At 39.5% G+C, this 16,041-nt stretch overlaps 1 protein-coding gene across 1 annotated transcript; it reads left to right on the top strand.

The window, feature by feature from the left end:
* Positions 1-3,136: 3,136 nt before the first annotated feature.
* On the top strand, positions 3,137-9,145 carry LOC149831514 (uncharacterized). The gene is made up of 6 exons (XM_090013925.1): positions 3,137-4,105; positions 6,676-6,841; positions 7,020-7,196; positions 7,288-7,371; positions 8,294-8,375; positions 8,502-9,145. The coding sequence occupies exons 1-6, from the start codon at positions 3,744-3,746 to the stop codon at positions 8,930-8,932; spliced, it is 1,302 nt and encodes a 433-aa protein (XP_089870051.1). The 5' UTR covers positions 3,137-3,743; the 3' UTR covers positions 8,933-9,145.
* The last annotated feature ends 6,896 nt before the right edge of the window (positions 9,146-16,041 follow it).

The raw sequence follows: 16,041 nt of genomic DNA on the forward strand, positions 1-16,041 counted from the left end.
CTTCGTGATGAAGGCGCAGAAGGATATGAAGGCGGTAGACGAGAAACTTTTTCTCTCGAACAGGAACAGGGAATCCACCAGAGCTCTTTGGGCACCGAGGGACGCAGCGTCGAGACGGTGGGGTTGGAGGTGCAGTCGAGGCTGAACGCTCTCCTGGCTGAGGATGACGCGGTGTAAGGGCGTGAGGTGCTCTAATTCAAAAGGGGAAACTAGGCGTGACTGCTAGGGTTTTTCATAGAGAAAGAGTGCGGTACGGAGAAATGCACCGGTTGGAGAAGTCATCGGAATGTTGGTGTGGACTGGGGGTGGTCGGATGGATTGCACGGCGACCCAATCGAAAGAGGGGGGGTGGGGTGACACGGGAAACAGAGGGGAATCAACACCGAGAGATTTAGGGAGCTGCTGGCTTGGTGGAGGATGATGGGGAAGTGGGGTGTCACCGGCCGGAACGCACCGGTGGCCGGAGGAGGAACCAGATGAGAGGGGGAGGGGGGGAAGTGGTGTCGGGTGAGGGTTTCACTTAGATCAGTGGTTTACGGCAGCCCTCATATGAAAATACACGATGGCTTCTGGTAGATGATGAAGGAAGAGAGAGCAGGGGAGAAAGGGTAGTTGGCAAGATGGAGAGAGAGAGAGAGACAGAAGAAAAGGGTAATCTTCCGGAAGCTTGTTAGTGAGAATGCATCTTCCGGGCAAAGCAGTGGCAACACAGCTGTGGAGGAAGGTTGTGCGAAGGAGGGAGATGGTGCTGGTGGTTTTCACTCAGGTGGCCGGGAGGAGGCAGAACGTCAAGGGAGGAAGGAGATGGGTGAGAGAGAGAGAGAGTCTGAGAGGTGGGGGTGGGGCACATCTTGAGAGAGAGAGAGAGAGATCCAACTATAGTTGGGCTTTACAAGCTTACGCCTTTAATACTAATGAGGGATTCACTTGTCTGGCAGGAGCAATTAGTGCACGTCACCTTGTGTTTGGGATGTTGCAAGTTCGAATCCGTATGATGGTGCTATCATATAACTGCTAGGGGTCTGCCTAACCCCAGCTTTCTCTGGAGAGCCGATCCTGTAAAATGCTCAACGTTTAGCTCAGTACAAGTCGGACCCACAGTCCGGGTGGGTTTTGTGGTTGTAATAGCTAGATGAAATTTCTAATCTCACCCAGCATTTTATAGGATCCGATTATCTTTTTCTATCGAAAAAAAAAAAACTTGAGCCTTTAATTACCTGCTGTAGAAGTCTCTTAAAGAGCCTTGCGACTTATAAAAATGGTTTTCTCATTCTAGTTACCCTCAAAGATTTCTTTCCACTTAAAATGAAGTCGTACAAAAAATAAAAATAAATAAATCAAGTTTTAAGTGTAACTTTGTGATGATAAAAAATTTATGCAGATTAAATTTAAAAAAAATAGATACACACTTTATTAAAGTAGATAACCCGTCAAATCTTCAATAACTTTCATTCAATAAGAAACCAGTCTACACGGGTAGACTACACTGAGTGAAAGAGCAATAACTAAAAGGTAATCTCAATAAATATTGATTTCATTTTCTTAACATTCCACATGATTATAGAATTTTGTACCATCTAGCTGTATGTATGACTTTTTAAATTAAAAACTTAAAAATAAATTAAAAAATGAAAACGGCAAAAGTAAATTAATAACTAAAAAAGTTTCCTCCGAGCTATTAGACTATACACCTCACACTCGCATGATTGATTGCAACTTATAACAACTTACTAATAATGGGTCAATGTGCCATGTGGTCTTCTCCAAATTTGGAATTCAATATTCTGTTTTAGAAACAATAAGAAATGGGAGTTTAGCATTGTTTTAGTAATTTTTAAAATTTATTTCTGTTTCATAGTAAAAGTGCTTAGAATTTTACAAATTTTATAATATTTTTAAACTTTATGTCCCAAAAGGCATGGAGGCTTCCGCCTAGCTGAGCCGACCCAAGTATCTATTGTTTATATTCAGCTTGACCAGCCTCTCTTTAGGGGTGGCAATCGGGTCGGGTTGGCGGGTCAGCATACCTCAACCCGAACCGACCCGTTTATTAAACGGGTCAGCTGTGGCAAACACGAACCCGACCCGTTTAATAAACGGGTAACCCGACACGACCCGCCAACCCATTTAATAAATGGGTTGGGTCGGGTAAATGGGTTTTCAGGTTTGCGGGTCAGGTTGGCGGGTTGACGGATCGGGTTGGCAGGTTGACGGGTCGGGTTGGCGGGTTGCCGGGTCGGGCAGACGGGTTGACGGGTCGGGTTGGCGGGTTGCCGGGTCGGGCAGACGGGTTGACCCACCCGCCTAACCCGTTTATTAAACGGGTCAGCCGGGTTGGCATACCCCCAACCCGAACCCGACATGTTTAATAAACGGGTTACACGGGTCGACCCGTTTATTAAACGGGTTGGCTTAAGCCCAACCCGAACCCGCCTAAGAGGCGGGTTGGCGGGTCATGTCAGAAATTGCCACCCCTACTCTCTTACGTGTTTGATCGAGCTCTTTACGAGACAAACATGAGCCTAGCCATGAGGGGCTCGGCTTGTTTCCCATCCCTTATGATTCGGCTTACCACAATATGCTGGATCTGAATTTTAATCCAGATTCAATTCGACTACACTGGATTTAATTCGGCTAAAGTTGGAGTTCAGACCAGTGTCTCGGGTCTGGACTGTTGCCTGGATCCAAAATAAGAGGCAGTCAGGCTGTCCGTGCGCACTCCTGTGATTCTGAAATCTAACAAACCTGACCCGGTTCCAGATTGCCAGCTCAATGGAGGGGTTCGGATAGAGCGGCTTATCCAGAAAAAAAGCGGGATAAACCGAGACTTTCCAATGCCATTTCTCCACTTATCCCGCTTTTCTAGATAAGCGGGTGCTTAACTGTACACAAAAAAACCCGATCATTAAGCGAAACGCCCTTGCACACTAACGATCCCATGAGATCATTTTGTCATTATTTTTGGACCGCACGATTCCAGCAGATCTAATCCTATATCTACGGCTATGAATCTGCCACAGATGCGTTACTCCTCACGAAACATCGGAACCTTTAAAAACCACAATTCGACGGTTCAGATAAACTTTAATTTTAACGTATTTAAGAGTTGACCTAACGTAAAAGATCCTTTCTGTGGGAACCGGGAAAGCATATTCTCGGTTGGAGGGACGTTCATATTTCCAAACCCGTCGTTTCCCACGTCTTCTCTCTCGGGCAACCGACCCCTCGCCGCTGCGATTTCCGGCGGCCGGACTCCCGTTTTCCGGCACCTGATACTCCCTCTCAGATCCTTACGCTCCTGGCGACGAAGGGGAAGGATCTGCTCCGTGATTTCAATCTGTGAGTTCTGGGGTTTCTCGAGACCCTTCCGATCGTGAATTATTGGGTTTCTACGGATCTAAGAATCAATTTTCCCTAGTTTTCCTTCCATAGTGGACGGCCGTTGAGTTTCTTGTCCGTTTCTATCCTTATCATTTTTCCTTGTTTGATGTTTTGGGCGTATTGTAATCGATTGTGAATGCCTGAAGAAAAATTCCTGATAGTGAGCTCCAGTTTGTGCTAAATTTTATTCGTAACGGGATTGCGTTCGGTTCTGCTGGTTTCGCTCTTCTTTCTAAGGTTATTGTGCATATGTGGTTGAATTTCTTCGCGTCGGGTCTCCGTTTGCCCTAATTTTTGTTCACGTGTGCAATGCTTTGAGCTTTTCGTCGGACTTTAGGGTTTCTCCCCTTCTCCGGTGTAGAATGGAGTGGGTCTCCAACGATCTGGCGGAGCTCATGAGGAAACCGGCGATCGTTGAGGCTCTGATTGATATCTTGATCTGCGTGGTTCCGATATGGGTGGCGGTGATGATCGGTCTGGTGATCGGTTGGACGTGGAAGCCGAGGTGGACAGGGTTGATCTTTCTGGGCCTGAGGAGCAAGTTTCGCTTCCTCTGGACCGCCGCTCCTCCAGGGTTGGGCGCACGGCGCCTCTGGTTTGCTTTCACCGCTCTCTCGGCCTTTTCCGTGCTTCGGCGGCTTTGGTCCAACTTCTTTGTTTCGAAATCGAAGGGCGGAGGTTCGCTCTTTGTGGAATCGTCAATGGTGGTTGATGCATCTGACAGGTAGTCTGCTTTTGGCTTTGCGTTCTTTTGTTTGTTCTCTAATTGCTTTTCTTTGTTTGTCGCATGAAGTTGCTCATTTGATTGCAAAATTTGATTTTTTTTGTTATGATGTTTAATTTTCGTTTTTTTTATGGTTTTGACGTGAGGGTTGTAATTGCTGAAGTAAGCGAGAATTTGATCTTCTCTTGCTTGTTTTCTGGGGTTTTAGGTTGGTTGTTTTTGAGATTTAGGGCTGGGAGTTGTTAATTTGGTTCTGCATCTTTGTTGATTTCTGTTGGGAAATGATAATATGCCAGTTCTGTTATCTCGCATTTCTGTTTATTTCACACCACATTTGACGCGTCATGCAGCAATGTTCACATTTACATTCTTTTTGGCTAAGGACATCATTTGATCTCTCTAACTCTGTTTTAAGAGTTGTTCTGGTCCCGTTCTCTGCCACTAAGGGCGTGTTTGATACACCGGACACGCTTGGGTGGGAACAGATCAGTTCCTGCCCTAGCGCTGTCTTGCTCTTGATACAGCAGGCAGCTGCGTCAGAACAGAATGCAGTGGGCCCACGGACTAGCAAGTTGCACCCCTAGGGGTGCTACCTGCCTGTCAAGGACAAACGCCAAAGTGCAGCGTTTGTCATGGGAGTCAGACACGCCATAAAATGTATATTATTCTACGTTGATAAGCAGTCTGCATTCTTGAGATGGATTATTTCCTTTCAGGCAGTTGTATATGTACAAGTAATGACCACAGTCTTGTCGGGTTCTTTTTGACATCTTGACTGCTGTTTCTTGAATTTTTGACACCAGAAGTAAAAGACATGATCAGACCTTATTTAGGTGGATACAATTGACATTGGCTACTTTTCTGCTTGTCACTTACAGTATGTATTATATAACTCAGTTATGCGGTGTGTGGATAAGGCCTGAGGGCGGGATCAGGACGGGTGGCCTTTATGTAGTCAAAGACAATTTTTCTATAAGATAAACTAGCATTTTATTCAACAAAAACGTGGTTTCATATATGCTTGAAACTTGTTTCTTCTCCTTTTGAGACGGTTCAAAGGATTTTGTGGAATTAGTTTTGTACCAGTACTTGGTACTGGTATGAAGGAAGTGATAATTGCATGGGTATATAAAGTTTCATTACATCTATCGTAACGAAGCACTAGTTGGCATGTGTTTGGTGGATTCCTAAAAGACTTAGTCAATGACTAGTCGGCCTAGTTGAATCCCCCCAAAAGGAAAAAAGAATCACAAAAGTCTTAATATATTTTGAAAAACAATAGAAACATATATTCAATACAATTTATGAAGTTAAACAACTAAAACTAGAAAAGACAGATAATTCATAAACAAAACTTATCATCATCATCATCATCAAGCATCATCGCAACTACATGGGGTCGGCTTTGTGAGACCTCTGCAATTTGGAGGTTTACCTTTATTGAAATATTGCCCTCACAACAATTGAAAAGAAGGGACATAAGCGCAGAATATGGGGATATAATTCTGAGTCTCTGACTGATACTCTTTACTGACCATTAGGTCAGAGGATTTCCAGTGTATATCTTCTTTTGATCCTCTTACCTCAATGGTTACACTAGCCAAAGTTCCAAATGACGTGACATTGGTAATGAACTGAAAATTGTCACCATATAGGTCGATAAGAACATAATGTTCAATACCTTGTAGTTCCAATGAATTGTTATTGCTTTCCTTCATGATTGCATTAATAAAATCACTTTATCTTTTATTGTTATGCCCAATCAACAGTTCCCACTCTCCATTTTTTATGCTAACCAAACCTGTATAGATCCCAACTAAATGTGTGAACACATAACTGTGTCATCACAAGCAATTTTCCTGTAATTCTCTTTCAAGACATGAATAACCTCTTTTATTTGTTCACATTGTATTTAGCTTCTTCTTGGTAAGCCTTGTTTCAAATGGTACAGATTTCCCAATGGTAATATGAAAGGATAATTGCCAGCATTTAGTGACCTACGGCACATTTAATCGGGATAAATGAGCAATTTTTTTGCTTGGGTCTTGTGGCTACTGCAGCCATAAATGGTCAATCATGTATCTCAGCCTGCATTATGCAGGAATTCACATAGTTATTGTCATGTAGTAATTAATTAATTTACTCTTAGAGGCTGATATGGTTGAATATATATAATCTTCCATTGTTGTGTAGTACATATTCTATTTACAAATTTTATATGCATGTCAAAAGAAAGAACAATCCAACCAGACTATGTTCATATCATGCTCGAGGAAAATCATTGTCAGGAACATGATGCTACTTTGTTATGATGGCCTTTGTTTTATCCTATGTTACATGGATACATCTGTGCATACAGTTATGCTATAGAGTTTCCAATATGATTAGTGTTTATGGGGATATGGAACGAGAGACAAATTGGAGCATCCACGTCACTTTTGTCTATTTAGATCTATGATTTTTATTTTCTTTAAGCAAGGAGGAAAATCTAGAAGACTTACCTGAAGTTTGTCAAATTTGATTACACCTGTATGGACTGACAAAGATGCATTTTGCATGCTTATTCATAGGACCAGTTCTGATACTTCAGTTGGAGTGAAGGATGCAGTCACTGAGAAGGATCTTGAGCACCTATTTCATGTCATGGAAAATAATGATGGAGCTGCAGCTTGGCAAAATATGATGGAACGTTCTACTCCAAACATGACTTACCAAGCTTGGCGCTATGAGCCTGTGGTAAATTCTTACAAGCTTTGAAGGATTTTTTTTTTAATGTAGTTCTAATGCACTTGGGCAATTAGACCTGCTTCAAGTTGTGGTCACCATATTTTCATGATAAGATGGTGCAGCTGTATGTTAAATTGTATGGACTTGTGGTGACCTCCTGGTTATGGTGCTATGTATTTCATTGCAGGTGGGCCCCACACAATATCGCAGCAAAACTGTTTTTGAGGATGCAACACCAGAACTTGTTAGAGATTTCTTTTGGGATGATGAATTTCGACCCAAATGGGATCCGATGCTTATACATTGTGATGTATTAGAGGAGTGTCCTTCAACGGGAACCATGATTGTTCATTGGATAAAAAAGGTTCATGGAAACCATCACATGAATCTTTGTCCTATCAATTTTTTGTAGTCATGGTTTTCTCTCTTATATAAATTTATTTTTCTATTGGCAGTTTCCATTTTTCTGCAGTGATCGGGAATACATAATTGGTCGTCGGATATGGGAATCTGGGAGGACATTTTACTGTGTAACCAAGGTACTGCACTAAATCAGGGAAACTGATAATTTCTTTATTCTCATGCTAATTTTTTTGTGTTCACTGGATTTAGTTTTGTACTTTCTTGTTCTTAGAAGGCTTTCTCATGTATCTTTATGATCCTACAATTTTAGATATTTTATTTATTTTTCCAGTTTTGCTGATCATCATTTAATAAAGTTGGATCTCTCAAATCGTGGACTCAGTTTCTAAAGATTTGAAATGTTATTGGAATATGTGAAACCTATTTTGGTCTTTTACCCAGTCAGCCTAGAGATTCAAAAGTCTACATGCCAATTTATTTCTAGTGGAAGTAGCCAATATTCCTGTTTTCTATTTTTCACTTGCATTGCCGTATATACAGCTTTTCATATTGGGTTACATGACCTTGCCACATCGTTAATAAGGTATTGCACTGTTGTAACATAGAAAAAAGATATACATGGCTTAGTTTCCTAGCTGCGTTCTACCTGTTTATTGCATAGTCAACAGAAAACAAGGCAAAATGAGTTGTCAGTGAACGACTAGTTACATTAACATGCTTAAATTATGTTTTATCAGCTTTTCAACTGTCAGAACACAAAGAACTTCATGTTTTGTCTTTCGCAGTGAATGCTTTGTATCTTCATTTCTTTGTATCATATCTGCTGGATCCCGTCAATGAGCTATCCTTCAATAGTTCATGCTAAAAGATGGTTTCCCACCAACTAAGCTTGTGTAATTGAAAATGATAATTATTTGCCTTCCGGTTCATGCTAAAAGATGGTTCCTACCCATTCTAGCATATTTGGGGAATCTGTAAGGATTATCAATTGGTTAGATAATAATTGATGCCCGGAAAAACTTGAGACTCCACCATAAAAGTGTGATCTTCAGAGGCGTTTTCATAGCATGATTTTTCCTTTTTCCCCTTCACCTATAGGGAATTCCACATCCAGCAGTACCAAGGCGTGACAAACCCAGGCGGGTCGATCTTTATTTTTCAAGCTGGTGCATAAGGCCTGGTATGAACAATCTTCTGATTGATATTGGTGCAGCTGTGCTTGCAATAATTTTCCTTGGTGTCTTTTACACAATTACATTTCCTGTATGTGATCCTATTTCTGTGTTTTGAATTTTATTATGTTCAGTGGAATCTGGGAGAGGCGATGGCCAGTTATCTGCTTGTGAGGTGATACTCATACATTATGAGGACATGGGTATCCCCAAGGATGTAGCAAAAGTTGGTGTTCGTCATGGGATGTGGGGTGCTGTAAAGAAATTGCAGTCTGGTGTGAGAGCATACCAGAATGCTAGGAAATCAGGGGCCTCACCATCGAGATATGCCCTTATGGCTCAAATAAACACAAAAGTTTCTGCTGACACTAGCTCCAGGCCTCCAGAGCCTGCATCTCTTACAGATGAAAAAGCTCAGGCTGTAGACATGCAAAGGGCAGGCAACGGCAACCCTTGGAAGTGGATTGTCATTGGCGGTACTGTAGCTGTTGTTTGTGGCCTACATACAGGCATTCTGGGGAAGGCATTGCTATTTGGAGCAGCACGAAGGCTTGCGAGAAAGTGAATTTCCTTTTTGATCTGTCTCTTATGTAATATCGGTTTATCGAACACTGAAAAATATACCGGAAGCAAAATTTTATGGACATTTCAATAGCACAAAAACGAAGCTACTGATGCCTTTATATGATTTTGTTCTCTTTTCTGCAGCTCATCTGGCATCACCACTGGTTTGTTGCTCTTGTATTTTATGGAATAGTAAGATCACCTTTGCTGCTCATGCTTGCATTTGCCCCCCCTTGAAATTGTGCATAACTCTGATTTGTGTTCATAAGAATAAAGCATTAGATTTATCAGAGAAACTTGTTTGCAGTTGCAAGATCTATGAAGGTTGGAGGTTCTATTTTTTTGGTTTTGCTTACTGCTGGCAGTTCTGCTTCAGCAATCCTATTTTTATGCATCTCTACTGAACACCGAAAAGGTTGCTATTTTCATGTGTTTTTATGGGCTGGAGAAGCCAGTGCATTCCTGGTGATGGAAGCTCTCAGCTTGGTTCAACTTTGTCAAGTGCATGCATGACCTGGTTGGCTTGGCCAGAGACTGATTAGCAAGGCTTCTTATCCGTGAAGAAATTATATACTTATGCTTTGTTGTGTCTTATTTTTTGTTGTAACAAATCACGAAATGGGATCTATGGATAATAGATGGATGGTGCTCGGAACAGGGTTATTATTATTAATGTGTTGCTCATTTACATCCTGCAACCAGTTTTTACATTCAGACTACCTTTTTGAGATTAGTTTCAATTGCAGCTTGAGCTGGGCCTGAGTGGATCTGAGCCAGCGTTTTGCCATATGCAAATCTACATCTGAACAGTTTTAGTTTGGATCCAATAAATATGTCAGATCCAACTGGGGTAGTCTTATCATGGTTTTTATAGCTGCCGGGAACTGTGAGTCGTTCTGGGAGAATGAATTTAAAGGTGTGAGCTTGAGGTGTATTATTTCTCAATGTCTTTTGAGGTACAAAATTTCAAAAATATTAAAAATCTGATGATGCAACAATTAAAAAGTAATTTTTTTACATATAAAACATAAATAAATAAAAATAAATGCAAATAGTCACGAAAACGGATTTGAATTCTGGTTCCTTAATGTTTTCAAAACGTCAAATACCATTAGAAAACTCAATTGTTTGCATTTATTCAATTTAAAAAGAACTTTTAGGTTGAATTTTGATTATTGTTGAATTCTAATAATCTAAAATAAAACATAAACGCAAATAGTCATGGAAATTCTCGTTCCCTAATCTTTTCAATACATCAAATACTAGTAGAGGACTAAGGTGCTTGCATTTATTCAACTTAAAAACAAACTTTAGGTTGAATTTTGATTATTAGTGAATTCTAATAATCTGTATCATGCAAGATCAAAATAGGATACTGATTAATGATCGATTTTGTTGTCAAAACTCTACATTAGACTCCAGTTGAATACATGCAAAATCTGTATCTGTTTGGCGTTAGTGCTAATTGGTTCTGGACTCGATGAGAGCTCCCCCTCTAGCACCTACCCTAACCACGTGGGTACCTTGTCTTATTTTAAGACTTACTAGGCCTGTTTTAGATAGATTTTGGTCTAGTTTGCAAACCCGGGGGTGACCTCAAAGATTGGGCACCTTGTGTCTTCACGTAAAAGGAGTTTGTCCTTGGTTAAAATTTTACTAGATCTGAGTTCAGGTCCAACTAAGTCTCAACGTCTGCTGTCCCAACGTGACAAGTCTATTGGACTCACTAGGTTGGGTTCATGTTGGGGTCTTACCATTGTTGTTTTCGTTGGGTTCACGTAAGATACACACAAACTGACAAACTCTGCGCTGGCTACATCTTTTATCGAGGAAGTCAGGCCACCAATATATTGGTCCATGCCACCAAAACTTGTGGCAAGAGTGGCTGCATAACCATGTTTCCTAATACCTATACATATGACAAGTTTTTGGAGCCACATGTCTAGTCAACGTGACATGACATGACATGACATGACAAGGGCACCATACGTGGCATGTTATGATGTATTAGATAAATAAATAAATAAATTTTTTTTTTTTACTTTTTTGTGATAAAAAACAAGGAGTATTAACCTAAATTTTAATATTTATCTTTGGACTTTTTGATAGTCAAGTTGGATGAGACCCATCAACCTATGTTTGACCCCTACATTTGAAGAGGTGGTCGTATTTAGTCTTAATTTTAATTTTATGTATACAAACTATTAAATAAAAACCATGGTCAGACCTACGTTGGGCTTATTTCCTTGTGCGGTGCAATACATCCCAACTATTACAAGTTTATATTATGATTGGTCAGATCGGTTTCTGTATGTTAGGAATAGGACTCATTTTAAGGCTTCTTAGGATTAGGCGGTTGATATGGACCTGGAACCTAAATTAACCTGGCCCAAGCCTGGCCATTGATGACTGTTTCACTGGCCCACCCATTGGATGATAAGATAGGAAGGACTGATGTTGATTAAGATCTCATGGTACCATGCCCACTCTTTTTCGTTGATTAATTAAATAGAATGCCAAGAAATTCTGCTACTGAATATTGTGTGGGAAACTCTAAACATGATTTGGGTCGATAAGGTGTAAACGCGTGGGGACCACGTGACCTGGACGGGCCCGGTGGTCTGGTTATTTGGACCTCGTTTCCAATTGGGTCCATGCCCCTTCCAGACCTCCCCCTCTCTCTCTCTCTCACACACACACGTGCATGTGCACGGAGGGGTGCTAGTTGGTATCTCTTGTCTAAGGGCATGACACGCTACATGAACACGTAAGGTGGCATGCTGTGACTTGTCTCATAACATTTATATATTTTAATTAATTTTTATCTATTATTCATAGATATATTTTATATATTAAATGAGTGTAGCTGAGATGCTTATGCTTAGATGGATGTGTGAAAATATAATAAAAGATAAGATTAAGAATGAGGAGATACCTAAGAAGGTAGGTGTTGCATCCATTGAAAATAAGAAGAGAGAGAATCGTTTACGGTGGTTTGGACATATTCGGCGAAAGCCTAATAATGCTCCAGTTAGAAGAATGGAGAAATGAAAACATATATTAGTTAAAAGAGGTCGGAATAAGCCTAAGAAGACTTGGATGGAGATGATAGGAAATGATATGAATGCTTTGAACCACAATGAGGACATGGCATTAGATAAAAATGATTGGAGGAGAAGGATTCATGTGGAAGACCCAAAATGATTTTCTTTGTTGGTTCATATCGCTGACCCCAATTGTTTTGTGTTGAAGGCATAGTTGTTGTTGTATATTTTATATATTAAGACTACTGAAAAATGTATGTTTTATACACTAATATATTAAGGCATGGTCTGAGTTTTCCAGCGAGCCACAGATTTGTACGGATTGCCCGATCTAGAGTGGATCGATTTTTCTCACCTTAGATCTCTCATTTTGAGAACTTCCTTGACCGATTTGTTGAAGTTGTGTCTGCTATCTAAAAACTATTTATTTCTATCACACATCTTTCAAACATCATTTAAGCAGGAAAAAGAAAGAAAAGAGAATAGCAGGTTTTGGGGTTATTAGCATTGGTAGTCAATCGATGGAGAGAAGTGGTGGCCATCATCATCAAACAACGGACACCTAAAACACATAATCCTAGTATGGTTCAAACAAACATTGGACTTAGAACAGTTGTTACAGAACAAACATAATCAATGCTCTGTTCCGTTCTTTTTGTTCATTTCGTCCAACCTTGGACAAACCATCAAACATGCCCTTAGGTAACCCTGATGGTTTGGGTACCTGACCTATTGATAGTGCTACCTCTCTCCAACGGGTTGGTAAAACCCTTGCGATTCTCCTGCCCACTGGAGAATACCCAGTTTCGACCTTGCCTCAAGGGATGCTATCCTCGAGTTTCAAACCTGTGACATCTTGTCAACTTGGTGACATTCACAAGTCGCTACTACCAAGCTTCAGCCACTTGTTTTTTTATCAAAGTGGCCAAAAAACCTGTTAATTCAAGTGAAAAGAAAAAAGGGTCTTATTGGACCCAAAATTTACCAAACTCAACTTTAATACTTATCCAGTTCTGTCATGGATCTGAACAAGCCCAAATGTATACTTTAACTATCTAGTCCGAATTTGTATATATGCTGTCCAGGATGAAAATATGGGCCAGATCTACTTTTTTATTTGTTTTTTGAAGTCTGGTTCTAGTTTTAGACCCATATCCATATCAGGTGTCGCAATAAATTTTTAAATCCAGTAAGAAAATTGTACCCTGTGATATGGCATCTGCTAAAAAAGATACTCAACGACTTTTGTGTGAAAAGTGGGTGGGTTTTTGCCTGATTCTAACTCAATTATAATGATAATTTGGGTCCAACCCAGACCCAAACAATCCTAAATATATTTATCATGGATCTGATGCACATTAGGACAAATTACCCTAAACCCAAATAGTTAGAGGTAAGTCTTTAAGATGTAATAAGGGCAAGTGTTTGAAGCGTCTCTCACGGTTACGTGTCAGAAAAATATAGGTTCATATCAGGAATTTCAGAAAAGATGGTACCTGACATGGAATATCTTGTAAAAGGTGGGTCTCTATCAAAAAATTACCTTTTAAGAAACATGTTTTTCTTTGAAGAATTTCGAAAAAAATATCAATTCACATAAAATATATAAATACAAATATAAATAGGAATAATGTAAAAGGCTAAGTGTTTTTACTATGTAAATATCAGGTTAAGAACATAATATTTTAAAAATATCGGGTTTCTCTCAGTGTAATATCAGCATTTGAAAATATCGTGATATTTAGATGGGTGATATTTGTGACTGATCGCTAAATTCAATGGCCCTTAGTTAAAAGAGAATGACTAAGATCTCTCGAAAAAAAAAACGAGTGTGTGTGTGTGTGAGAGAGAGAGAGAGAGCACGTTTGCTAGCCTCTCTGCAAAAGTAATTTAAAATCACCCCTGAATCTAAATCTTGGAGAATCAAAGTCGTGGGATCCATCCTGACTTAAAACTTGAAGAATCATTTTCAATTTTTAACTTTTTGCAAAAATTACTTTTAAATTAGATTCAAAGGTGAATTTAAATTACTTTTGCAAAAAGGCTAGCAAACGTGCCATCTCTCTCTCTCTCTCTCTCCAATATACCGCACCGTCACATTGTAAACATGCAATTAAAACTACATGACCAACATGCTCAGAGTGCATGTAGGCCACTGCACCCTGCCATTTTGAATCCAATAATTTGTCAAAATTCTTGTGGTTTATATCTCTACAAGAAATTTGGCCCCACCCAAGCATCAGATTGCTGGGTCTAAATTTGAAAGCCCCTTTGATGGGCTCACCTAGAGTGCATGAACAAGGGGATTAGTACTATCTACTGTATGTTTAAGTGCTTGCCCTAGCTCATTTGCTACATCTGCAGTGCAGCAGAGGAACACAAGTAGCTCTATGCAGCAATAGTGCAAAGTTATTGGGACCATAAACACCTGTGAAGGTAGTCATTCAATTCCAATTCTCTATTTAATCATTTAAATCTTCCAAGGATTTTGTGAATGGTTTTGGTTTCTTTAATTGAATTTTTTTTAAGGAGAAAACAAAACCATTTATACAGATTAAGATAAATGGAAATTTTCAAATACCCCCCCACCCTCCCGCCAAATGTTTTGGTCTAATTTATTCGTACACCATAAAGTATCAAAGTTTACAAATGCCCACCAAAAGTTTTCTTATTGTTTAATCAAATTACCCCAATCAACATTGGATTGTTCTTGTTTAACACTAACTCATGTTTTGAAGTTATCATTTTACTCTTATAACTAGCTAGTGAAATATAATTACTACTTTACTTCTATTCTAAAAGTATAAAGAAAGTTTGTTCAGAGATGCATAAGGTTGTCAACAAAATGTATTTAACGTAAAAGGTTAATTGACTACAGTGATACTTGAACTCTTGACTAGAAAATAAAAAACAAGATACTAACCACTACACTACAAAAAGTAATGATAGCTAATGAATTTTACAAAAGTTATATATAATTAAGTCTAAATTGCAGCAAGTCAATCAGTAAATGGGTCCAGTTTGGTTTGAACCAGGTGAGACCAAACCCAATTTTTATTTAAGATGGGGATTGAATAAAATTAAGGAATCAGTTGTATACAGTATGACATGATTAGATCTCCCAAAACATGGGGAAACAAGTTCTTTTTTATTTGAAAGAGGTCTTGTCCACGGGCAATGGAACAGACATTCCATGAGAAAGAACAGTGTGACCGACCATCTTTCACATGAAACACATTGTTTCCTGTGAAAATGGTGTCGCACCACCCCCACCCCCACCCCCTCAGGGAGTATTTTCTCACTGAGGGTGGCTTTCATGCGAAATCTCCTTCGCGTGCCTCACTGTGAAGAAACATCATTGTTGTCATGAGAGAGAATGGTAAGGAGGGAACATATAAAGTTTAAACAAAAAGGAAGTACAATAATATTATAAAAAACATGGTTTACACATACGCAGACTCACAATAGTGTTTTTATTTTCTGAATACAATCTCAGACATTACAAGTACAGCATATATATACAAATTTAAAGATAAGATATCCTGTTGTTATATCTCTACTAAATTAGCTAGGATATCACGATCACTATCATTCTTATCATGATCTCATGCTGTTTATTTTATCTGGGCTGTAACTAACAGCTAAATTATCTCTAACATGCTCTCCCTCAAGTTGGAGTAGGGATTGATGACGCCCAACTTGCTCTTGAGTTGAAAAAACTGATTTCGTCTCAATGGCTTGGAAAATATATCTGCACACTTTAAGTTTGTCGAAACAAATTGAGCTCTCATTCAGCCGTTCTGATTTTTTTCTCTTATAACATGGCAGTTAATCTTAATGTGTTTAGTACATTCGTGGAACATCAGATTTGCAGCAATATGCAATGTCGTCTGATTGTCACAAAACATCAACATAGGCTGAGGATGCTTGATTTCTAAGTCAGTCAATGAATATTTTAACCATGTTAACTCACAACTTACAAGTGCCATCAATCTGTTCAGCTAACGATCTTAGTTGTCTGCTTTTTTGTTTTTCAAGATATTGAACTCTTTCCTAACATGATACA

Source organism: Nuphar pumila, chromosome 7 (genome assembly GCF_984573655.1).
Source record: "Nuphar pumila chromosome 7, dmNupPumi1.hap1.1, whole genome shotgun sequence".
Classification (NCBI taxonomy): domain Eukaryota; kingdom Viridiplantae; phylum Streptophyta; class Magnoliopsida; order Nymphaeales; family Nymphaeaceae; genus Nuphar; species Nuphar pumila.